A 12,209-nucleotide genomic window follows, 5' to 3' on the forward strand; every position below is an offset into this window, starting at 1 on the left:
CTTTGTCTCTCTGTGTCAGCCCTGTGATGACCTGGCGACTTGTCCAGGGTGTACCCCGCCTTTCGCCCATAGTCAGCTGGGATAGGCTCCAGCTTGCCTGCGACCCTGTAGAACAGGATAAAGCGGCTAGAGATAATGAGATGAGATGAGATGGAGTTTTTTTCCCTCTAGCGTTGACGCTTAGTATTAGTCAGAGTTATGACATCATTACCCAGAATCCTACTCGGCTGACCTTCAGTGGGAGGAGACAGAGGGGAATTATAAGCATGGCTGCGGGGATACTAACTAGAGGTGAAACATATATTTCTTAAAAGGTTTAGCTATAAGACTTGAGATGGAGTCAGTGATCGCGTGTGAGTTTTGTATTTTGTTCCTGTAGATGAGTGTCTGCTCGCTCAGTGTGTGTGAGACTGAACACACCACAGCCAGGAGGGAAGGAGAATGGAAACGCTAAATAACTCTCTCATTCCTCCACTAACCCGGGCATGTCTTTAAGATAGCCGACACTGAGGCGTTTCTGAGTTTAATATTCAGTGTATCTAATAAATATATACTGTGTGAGTAATATTGAAACCCCATGCTAATCAGCCAGTTAGCACTTCCGGTATTTTAATTCGGGGTTGTTTTACAATCAGGGTACGCAAGCTAAAAATCACATTTAACACTTATTATCTTCAATATCAAAAGGCTTGACTAAATAAACTTGGTTGTTTATTGTAGCCCTGTGATGGTTCTATTTACCATGCAAAAAAATTGGTGATAACGTTATTTTTGGTGAATGTATGACAATATATGTCATATTTAGCAAAATTACTCGTGTCATTTAGAAAAGGTGCTTTTTTGACCACAGGTAGCTCCAAAAGGGATGCACTTACATCATTCTTTATACCATAAAACACATATTTGGTTCCATATCATTGGAAACATGTTGAATGCCAGTAAGTTTTCAGACTATTTTGATCAAATTAGTATGTAATTGTGTCAAAAAAAAAAGTCCTCTCAGAGACAGCTAATTTTTCAATATAAAATAACATATCTAAAATGATTATTTTCATCCTAAAATGTGGTCAAGATATTGGGACATAAATATAACACAAAGCTTACAAGCCTTACACTACCGTTCAAAAGTTTGGGGTCACTTAGAAATGTCCTTATTTTTGAAAGAAAAGCACTGTTCTTTTCGATGAAGATCACTTTAAACTAATCAGAAATCCACTCTATACATTGCTAATGTGGTAAATGACTATTCTAGCTGCAAATGTCTGGTTTTTGGTGCAATATCTCCACAGGTGTATAGAGGCCCATTTCCAGCAACTCTCACTCCAGTGTTCTAATGGTACAATGTGTTTGCTCATTGCCTCAGAAGGCTAATGGATGATTAGAAAACCCTTGTACAATCATGTTAGCACAGCTGAAAACAGTTGAGCTCTTTAGAGAAGCTATAAAACTGACCTTCCTTTGAGCAGATTGAGTTTCTGGAGCATCACATTTGTGGGGTCGATTAAATGCTCAAAATGGCCAGAAAAGTGTCTTGACTATATTTTCTATTCATTTTACAACTTATGGTGGTAAATAAAAGTGTGACTTTTCATGGAAAGCACAAAATTGTCTGGGTGACCCCAAACTTTTGAACGGTAGTGTATATTTAAAAGCACTATGGAAGTAGTGGATTCTGAATTGTCAAAAAAAAAAAAGTCCTCTCTGAGGCCCTCTGCATGCTCTTTCGACAAGGCTTTCGCAGATAGCTTTTCGCAGACAGTTGTAATTTATCGTTGAGCGGGGAGTAATAGGCGTGCGCGATGTTATTCACCGCCACAACGCAAGGGGGCGCGAAGTCGCGAAATCGCTAGGAGTAGTTGGTGGGTGTGGTTAGTGGAGTGTTTATCCTCCGGTTACTTATAATGACTAGAACTGGAGTCGTATAGATGTACGTACTTCCTCAATTCCTCGATCAACCGCTCTTCATGCTGCTCCATCTTCGCTCGTGTTTTTAAAAATGGCGGTCGTGAAAACAAAACAAACCGGGAAAGTAGGGAAGCGGAAGTGCGTGTACAGCAGATGTAGAGTGGACCAATCAGAGCCCTCTTGTCTGCGACGCTGTCTGCGAGGCTTCTGCGGTGGTCACAGTTTTTTGGGGGGGGCTACGCAGATGCCATCTGCGACGCCATCTGCGAGGACTGGGTTGTCAGCATAAATTGGCCTTGAGAATCACTTCATTTGTTTCTCCCAGCCCTGCTTAAAGCTACACTTAATCTTCTTTATCTTATAGCAGATTATACAAAACTACCATACACACACGTCAAAAAATTACCTGAAATCTGTTCTTTAACTTGTCCTTCACTTAAAAACTGGTACAAGAACCAGTTTGAATCAATTTGAATTTTGGACCCCTGTGACACAAACTTTGTACCCTGATTGTAAAACAACCCTTAGTAAAAGCTGCTGTTCTTCTCGAGCTAGCTTGTTTTATTTGATTTATTTCTCCATAAAACCCTGTGCTCAGGTCTTAAACACACGAAAAGAAATGTTGTCGAGCCAAGATGCCTTCAAAAATATTGAAATTAAATGTTTCTGCATTTAAAAATGCTATAAAGATTAGTATAGAGTACTAAATGAAACAAAGTCAGTATGTGGTGTGAGACGACCCTTTGCTTTAAAAAAAAAAATAGTCTGAGGTACAATGAGTGCAGTTTGATAAGGAAATGAGCTGTAGGTTTTACTGAGCATCTTACAGAACCAGCCACAGTTCTTCTGGACACTTTGACTGTCACACTTGCTTCTTAATTTTGCACCAAAACCCAGCAGCCTTCATTATGCTTTCTTTTTTAATCTGAAAAGTGGTCTATTATGTAATATGATGCACGGATACAAACTTTTTTTTCCTGTAACATTTAATTTTGTGCTGGAAAACGAGCGTTTGGACTCAAATGCTTTTGTACTGACTTGATAATGTAGAAGTCATAAAATAGAAATCTATAGCAAAGTTTAAAACTAGGAGGCCTAAGACTTTTGCACATATCCATCCATTATCTTTAGCCGCTTTATCCTGTTCTACAGGGTCGCAGGCAAGCTGGAGCCTATCCCAGCTGACTACGGGCGAAAGGCGGGGTACACCCTGGACAAGTCGCCAGGTCATCACAGGGCTGACACATAGACACAGACAACCATTCACACTCACATTCACACCTACGGTCAATTTAGAGTCACCAGTTAACCTAACCTGCATGTCTTTGGACTGTGGGGGAAACCGGAGCACCCGGAGGAAACCCACGCGGACACGGGGAGAACATGCAAACTCCGCACAGAAAGGCCCTCGCCGGCTACGGGGCTCGAACCCGGACCTTCTTGCTGTGAGGCGACAGCGCTAACCACTACACCGCCGTGCCGCTAGGTATATACAGTGCCTTGAAAAGGTATTCATACCCCTTGAACTTTTTCACCTTTTTCCACCTTACAACCACGAACTTAAAAGTATCTTGAGATTTTATGTGATAGACCAACACAGAGTAGCACATAATTGTGAAGTGAAACAAAAATGATAAATGGTCTTCAAAATTTTAAACAAATAAAAATCTGAAAAATGTGTTGTGCATTAGTATTCAGCCCCCCTGCGTCAATACTTTGTAGAGCCACCTTTTGCTGCAATTACAGCTGCAAGTCTTTTGCGGTATGTCTCTACCAGCTTTGCACATCTAGACACTGAAATTTTTGCCCATTCTTCTTTGCAAAATAGCTCAAGCTCAGCCAGATTGGATGGAGAGCGTCTGTGAACAGCAGTTTTCAAGTCTTGCCACAGATGCTCAATGGGATTTAGGTCTGGACTTTGACTGGGCCATTCTAACACATGGATATTCTTTGATCTAAACCATTCCATTGTAGCTCTGGCTGTATGTTTAGGGTCATTGTCTTGCTGGAAGGTGAATCTCCTTCCCAGTCTCAAGTCTTTTGCAGCCTCCAACAGGTTTTCTTCCAGGATTGCCCTGTATTTAGCTCCATCCATCTTCCCATCAACTCTGACCAGCTTCCCTGTCCCTGCTGAAGAAAAGCATCCCCATAGCATGATGCTGCCACCACCATGTTTCACAGTGGGGATGGTGTGTGCAGGGTGATGAGCAGTGTTAGTTTTCCGCCACACATAGCGCTTTGCATTTAGGCCAAAAAGTTCAACTTTGGTCTCATCTGACCAAAGCACCTTCTTCCACATGTTTGCTGCGTCCCCTACATGGCTTCTTATGCCTGTCTTTCAACAATGGCTTTCTTCTTGCCACTCTTCCAAAAAGGCCAGATTTGTGGAGTGTACGACTTATAGTTGTCCTGTGCACAGATTCTCCCACCTGAGCTGTGGATTTCTGCAGCTCCTCCAGAGTGATCATGGGCCTCTTGGCTGCTTCTCTGACCAGTGCTCTCCTTGCTCGCTCTGTCAGTTTAGGTGGACGGCCATGTCTTGGTAGGTTTGCAGTTGTGCCATACTTTTTCCATTTTTGAATGGATTGAACAGTGCTTCTTGAGATGTTCAGAACTTGGGATATTTTTTTATAACCTAACCCTGCTTTAAACTTCTCCAGAACTTTATCCCTGATCCGTCTGGTGAGTTCTTTGGTCTTCATGATGCTGTTTGTTCTTCAGTGTTCTCTAACAAACCACTGAGGCCTTCACAGAACAAGTGTGTTTATGCTGAGAGTAAATTACACACAGTAGGACTCTATTAACTAATTAGATGACTTCTGAAGGCAATTGATTGCACTGGATTGTATTTAGAGGTATCAGAGTCCAGGGGGCTGAATACTAATGCACACCACATTTTTCAGATTTTTATTTGTTTCAAATTTTGAAGACCATTTATCATTTTCGTTTCACTTCACAATTATGTGCTACTCTGTGTTGGTCTATCACATAAAATCTCAATAAAAAACTTTTAAGTTCGTGGTTGTAAGGTGGAAAAATGTGAAAAAGTTCAAGGGGTATGAATACTTTTGCAAGGCACTGTATGTATGTATGTACACACACACACATTATATATAACACACACACACAGTCAAGCCGGAAAGTCTGCACACCTCTTTCATCTTCTCCAAGTTTTATTACGTTATGGACTTATTCTACAATAGATCGAGTTCATTTTTTGTCACAAAATTCTACACAAAATAGCCCATAATAACAAAGTGAAAGCAGGTTTTTAGACATTTGTGCTAATTTATTAAAAATCAAAATGTGAAATATCATATGTGCACACCCTTTGATATGACACCCAAACGTGAGCTGAGGTACATTTTGTTTGACTGTTACACTTGCTTCTTAATTTTGCAGCAAAACCCAGCAGCCTTTATTTTGTTTTTGCTCTGAAAAGTGCTCTCTTGCATAACATGCTGCTTTCTTTACTGAGGTACAAACATCATCTGAAACTAAAACTAATGTTTGGAAATCTAAAATGATTTTGTACTGACTTAAAGCAAGGCTGCCTTTCGATTTCATAAAAATCGGTGAACTTTTGTTCCCTCTGAAATTTGGTCATTGTGATGTATGTTCATATCTGTAATAGCTGACAAAATGTCAGGCCATTCTGTGGCTGGGAAGTTATTTAATTTGAGGGGATTCCAGAGCAAATAACGTGCATGAAATCGCTCGCTTCACGCAGTCAAGCAGACAGAGGAAGTCCGTGTGTGCATGCGCAGGTTTACCTTTGACCGTGCACTGACAGTTCCATCATTCTGTCGCTAAATGAACAGCTGATCACACCGAGGTGCTCGCTGACCGCCGATATTTATTAGTTTGTTCCTGTGTTTCCTTTCCTTCTCAACATAATGTGTTTTCTTCTCGCTTTTCGTTACTGTAGTCGGTCTTTCACGTTTCATTCCCACACTCACGTCCTCCGTTTTTCTCTCCTGTTTCAAATTTGTATCCCACAAAACCTTGCGTGAATGGGGAAAGCCTACCAGGTGATGCATGGTGTAATGTATCTTGAATTGGGTCATGGTGAAGCAGGAAAAAATAGCAGAGAATGTAGGGCCACGTAGCCCTAAATTAATTAATTGTTCTCTTAAAAAAAAAAAAAAAAGAATAAAATTGGAAGTCTGTGATTTGAATTGAGTAGTTTTCAGTCCACTAAACAAAAATAATTGGTTGTTAGGGGAATTTCTTTTCATGACCTAAACTTGAAAAATCTGAAAGGCAGTCTACCTTTAATATCTCATCTCATCTCATCATCTCTAGCCGCTTTGTCCTGTTCTACAGGGTCGCAGGCAAGCTGGAGCCTATCCCAGCTGACTACGGGCGAAAGGCGGGGTACACCCTGGACAAGTCGCCAGGTCATCACAGGGCTGACACATAGACACAGACAACCATTCACACTCACATTCACACCTACGGTCAATTTAGAGTCACCAGTTAACCTAACCTGCATGTCTTTGGACTGTGGGGGAAACCGGAGCACCCGGAGGAAACCCACGCGGACACGGGGAGAACATGCAAACTCCGCACAGAAAGGCCCTCGCCGGCCACGGGGCTCGAACCCGGACCTTCTTGCTGTGAGGCGACAGCGCTAACCACTACACCACCGTGCCACCACCTTTAATATCAGTCATAAAATAAAAATCTATAACAAAGCTTGAACTAAAATAAAATAGTGCTTGCACATTACTGTATCTTCTCTTTATGTGATCTCTCTGTGTTGGTTTTGTGTCCTCAGTAATCCGCGGTGTGAGGAGTGCTCAGCTGGTGGGAGCTGCGTTTTCCTCCAACAGCCACACATTCACCACTGCTGCCAAACCCACACCTGCTTTTCACAACGAAAATGCTGGTATGGAGCTCTATTCAAACATTTGCACTTGTATTGATCAGAAATGATGTAAATACCACGATTAGAAATGTGATGAGTAAGGAATACAATTATGATGGGGCATCGTGGTGCAGGAAAAAAAATCAACAACAGTGGGATGGAGTGATGCGTAACCACCCCAAGCAGCATGTCCTGAAGTGTTTTATTCAGCTTATACCACAGCAATTTGGGAACAGTTACAATTTTCATTATTAATGAATGACACATCATGCCGCTTAACAACTTGGTTATCTTTAATGTTGTGGAATGTTCACAAGACAAGTTATGCTATGTTCAGACTCTCAGTTCAAATCCGTTTTTTTGTTTGTTTTTCATATCCAATTTGAATCCGATGTACCTGATTGACTGTCCACGTTGCACTGATCAGCCATAAAATTAAAACCACTGACAGGTGAAGTGAATAACATTGATTATCTCATTAGAATGGCACGTGTCAAGGGGTGGGATATATTAGGCAGCAAGAGAACAGTCAGTTCTTGAAATTGATGTGTTGGAAGCAGGAAAAATGGGCAAGTGCAAGGATCTGAGCGACTTTGACAAGGGCCACAGATGCCCCTTTTCCACCAAAGCAGTTCCAGGGCTGGTTCGGGGCCAGTGCTTAGTTTGGAACCGGGTTTTCTGTTTCCACTGACAAAGAACTGGCTCTGGGGCCAGAAAAACCGGTTCCCGGGTAGCACCAACTCTCTGCTGGGCCAGAGGAAAGAACCGCTTATGTCAGCAGGGGGGGAGAAGTTGTTAAGACCAACAACAAACGAAAGGTCGCCATTTTTAAGCGCCAAGAAGCAGCAGCTGTACAAACGCGAAGTTATCCATTATTATTGTTGTTGCTGCTGCTTCTTCTTCTCCATGTTGTTGCTGCTTCCATATTCACGCCAAGGTTTATGCAAACGCAGCGACGTAACTGACGTATACAGCGACGTAATGACTTGGCTCCCCTTAGCACCACGAGCGATGGAAAAGCAAACTGGTTCTCAGCTGGCTCGCAAGTTGAACGAGTTGTGAACCCGAACCAGCCCTGGAACTGATTTGGTGGAAAAGGGGTAATTGTAATGGCTAGATGACTGGGTCTGAGCATCTCCAAAATCGCACATCTTGTGGGGTGTTCCCGGTATGCAGTGGTTAGTACCAACCAAAAGTGGTCCAAGGAGGGTCAACTGGTGAAAAAGTTAATGCTGGCTAAAACAGAAAGGTGTTAGCGTTAACGTTTTCAGCAGTTTGTGCTACAGTAGCTCTTCTGTGGGATTGGACCATATGGACTAGCCTTTGTGCCCCATGCGAATCAATGGGCCTTCAACACCCATGACCCTGTCGCCGGTTCTCCTTCCTTTTACAGCAGCGCGCACAGTTTTCTATGGTGCATTATTTATATCAGTGCAAACGTTAAGGCAACATATCCTTCTCAACAAAGACGACAATTTTAATTACAGAATGAAAATTTAAACAATGTGGCAGAGACAACTCTATGGCCAACTGAGGAATATATAGTTCCAGTCAAAAGTTTGGACATGCCTCCAAATTCAATGTTTTTTCTTTATTTTTATTAATTAAAACACTTGCATGTTAAAGTAATGATGAATGTCGTTTCTATTTCCTTAGGTGAGCATTTCTTGACATGATATGGATGACTACAGTTGTGGATTAGGGCTATTTACTGTATTTTTATTATTTACTGTTTGATCTATATTTATTTAAATGAGTTATTTCTTTTTCGTTACTGTATTTTATTTGTATGGCTCTTTGGACTATCCTGTAGGGCAAGTGATTTGTGTGTTAGGCACTTATAAGCTAAGCTTCAGCCTAAACCCTTTTCAGTCAGCCACAGAACTGTTGTATTTGTGGTGACTAAATTGGCTTGTATTGTACATATACTGCTGCTGCTGTTGCTGACTGAAATAAATAAATTCATTCATTCATTCATCTTGGACACATTAAGAAGGTAAGAAATTGCACTAATTAACTTTTGACGAGGCACCTGTTAATTGAAAAGCATTCCAGGTGACTACCTCATGAAGCTGGTTAAGAAAATGCCAATCGTGTACAAAGCGTCATCAAAGTAAATGGTGGCTACTTTGAAGAATCAAAAGGGGTGTTCACACGGCACATATTTGCATCGATGCTGCACCGATGTATTTTGTTGCGATATATCTTACAGCGGTGTAAATTTTGTGGAGCGTTCACACGTCACAAACCTGCTTACTAGAGAGAAGCGTGTTAGCACCGGTGCAGCCCCACTTGCGTTCACACGGCAGTTTTTGCGACCGTGCTATACGATAGTAATAATGCGGAAATGAAATATGCGCATGCCTGAAAATGTACTTCCTTTTCCCGGTTGTCATGGCATCACCAAGCGCCGGGAAAACAACGTGGATGAAGACACCAGTGTTGCCAGATACTGCTGACGTTTTCCAGCCCAAAATATGTTCAAATCCGCTAAAATGCACTTAAAACCGCCCAATATGGCAACACTGGAAGACACGCAGTTCTGTTGTTGTTGATATTCGCCATTTTGGAAGCACAAAATACCAGGATGTAAATTATGCAATGCCCGTATGTAATCAACTCTCCTCACGCGTAGCGAGTCTACCCCTGTAGCGTTCAGACGTCCCATTTTATATCGGTGCTGCCCCGCAAACTAGCATTTACTCCGGAGTAAATTTCTTAAACCACCTCCCGAGCAGGGTTAGATTTGCACCGGTTTAAGCAGCTTTCAGGGGCTACACCGGTATAACTTTGTACCATGTGAACGCTCTACCGGGGCAGCCCTGGTGCTACACCAGAGTAAAAGTTGCCGTGTGAACACCCCTTAACATATGAAACATGTTGGGATTTTTTTTACCACTTTTTTTGCCACATAATTCCATGTATGTTCCATGTTGTTTCATAGTTTTGATGTCTTCAGTATTGTGCTACAATGTCTCATCTCATCATTATCTCTAGCCGCTTTATCCTTCTACAGGGTCGCAGGCAAGCTGGAGCCTATCCCAGCTGACTACGGGTGAAAGGCGGGGTACACCCTGGACAAGTCGCCAGGTCATCACAGGGCTGACACATAGACACAGACAACCATTCACACTCACATTCACACCTACGGTCAATTTAGAGTCACCAGTTAACCTAACCTGCATGTCTTTGGACTGTGGGGGAAACCGGAGCACCCGGAGGAAACCCACGCGGACACGGGGAGAACATGCAAACTCTGCACAGAAAGGCCCTCGCCAGCCACGGGGCTCGAACCCAGGACCTTCTCGCTGTGAGGCGACAGCGCTAACCACTACACCACCGTGCCGCCCGTGCTACAATGTAAAAAAGTCAAAATACAGAAAAACCTATGAATGAGTAGGGGTGTCCAAACTATACAGGGGGCTGCAAAAGTAGGTATACAGTAAGGATTATACGCGAACAGCAGCAGCAGGACGATTTCTACTTTCAGCAGGATGGGGCGCCACCACACTTCGCACTCGATGTACAGTACGTGCACTACTTGACAGAATTTCCCAACAGGTGGATTGGACGTCAGGGAGCTGTTGACTGGCCACCACGTTCGCCGGATCTCACCCCATGGACTTCTTTTTCTGGGGATGTGTAAAAGATAGGGTTTTTGCACACAAGCCACGTTCTGTTGATGCCACGATTCAGTTCATACGGGAGGCTTGCCAGGAAATTGATGCTGATAAAAACCTTTGTGCCAGAGTGTGCATGGGTGTCCACACTCGACTAGTGGAGTGTGTGAATGCCGGAGGCAAACAGTTTGAACGTCTGAGGGATTAATATGTTTATTATTGATTTGTTTGTATAATCAATAAAATAACGTTTTGTTCATTACTGTATATCTACTTTTGCAGTCCCCTGTATAAATAAAAATATACATTAGTATTTTGTCTCTTATTTAAAGTCTTCTTGTTCCTTAAAATGATGCCCAAAAAAGTACAGTGAACATGTTTTAAGAGAGGAATTTCTGGGGAGGTTGCAAACAAGAATAAACAGTTATTAGCCCCTTTTTTTTTGTTAAACAATAAACTGGAATCCAAAGGAATGTTAAAAATTAACTTCTGAATAAACCAGTTTGTATTTATACCGTGTTTGTATGCTTACCCTTGTTCATGGTCTTTTCTCGCAGATGTGAATGATAAGATCATGAACTTTCCTCTGACCCAGCCGGACTTCTTCAGTGTGTCTGAGCTCTTTAGTCTAAAGGACCTGTTTGAAGCCCGAGTCCACCTTGGCCACAAGAAAGGCTGCAGGCACAGGTAGAACAGAAGTGTTCATATTTTATAAGTGTAACACACAGCCTGTCTCATACTCTCTGTGTCTGTCTGTCTGTGTCCTCTATTGAATTGTCCTGTCTCTTTTTGTCCCTCTCTGAAGATTGATGGCACCCTATCTGTTTGGTACACGCCTGGATGTCGACATCATTGACCTGGAGCAGACAGTTTCCCACCTACAGCTGGCACTGAACTTCACAGCACATGTGGCTTACCGCGGTGGCATCATACTTTTTGTAAGCCGCCGGCGCCAGTTCACACACCTGACCGAATCTACGGCGCAACGATGTGGCGAATACGCTCACGCCCGCTACTGGCAGGGAGGTGTGCTCACCAATGTCGGTGCCACTGGGGTGCGCCTGCCTGACCTCATTATCTTCCTCTGTACACAAAACAGTGTCTTCCAGACACACACTGGCGTACGCGATGCTGCCAAGATGAACATTCCCACAGTGGGCATCGTCGACTCAGACTGTGACCCAAGCCTCATCACGTATCCAGTGCCGGGCAATGATGATACTCCGGTTGCGGTGGAGCTGTACTGCCGTCTGTTCAGGATGGCTATCAACAGGGCGAAGGACAAGAGGAAGCAAATGGAGCTGATTAAGGGAATATGAACAAGAGCGAGTGAGCGAGTGTGTCAAGAGACACAAGTTTAATGCAAGTTCTGCATTTCTGTCTGAATTTTTTTTTTTGGCAGCTGTTTATCACATTTCAGAGATTATTGTTGAGCATCTAGTTCTTGGTCCTTGTTGATATTTTTTCTTCCCCTCAAGCACATCACTGATAGATATGGCTAATTATCAAACCCAACACCACCTCTGGGTGTGTCCGAGCAGGAATTCACTAAAATGAGGAATGTATTGTGTCCTCAGGTTTGGGTTGGAAAGCCACTGTAACCCAACTCTCACAACACGGAGGTAAAGCAGAAATGTAGACCATCTTTGAGACACAGAGGACTGAGAAGATAATCCCTATGTTAGAGATCCCAGTATACATCAACTAGTCAAAGATACTGAAAGGCTCCAGAATTTTTCCTGTATCATGTGGAGTAGATGTACTATTAAAAGTTTGGGTTTCATCACAAAGCATAAACAAGTCTTCTGAGTAAA

At 42.7% G+C, this 12,209-nt stretch overlaps 1 protein-coding gene across 1 annotated transcript; it reads left to right on the plus strand.

The window, feature by feature from the left end:
- Positions 1 to 237: 237 nt before the first annotated feature.
- On the plus strand, positions 238 to 12,209 carry LOC132886733 (small ribosomal subunit protein uS2m-like). Its single transcript, XM_060921742.1, has 4 exons — positions 238 to 291; positions 6,686 to 6,796; positions 10,953 to 11,082; positions 11,201 to 12,209. The coding sequence occupies exons 1-4, from the start codon at positions 267 to 269 to the stop codon at positions 11,712 to 11,714; spliced, it is 780 nt and encodes a 259-aa protein (XP_060777725.1). The 5' UTR covers positions 238 to 266; the 3' UTR covers positions 11,715 to 12,209.

This window comes from Neoarius graeffei, chromosome 5, assembly GCF_027579695.1.
Source record: "Neoarius graeffei isolate fNeoGra1 chromosome 5, fNeoGra1.pri, whole genome shotgun sequence".
NCBI classification, from domain to species: domain Eukaryota; kingdom Metazoa; phylum Chordata; class Actinopteri; order Siluriformes; family Ariidae; genus Neoarius; species Neoarius graeffei.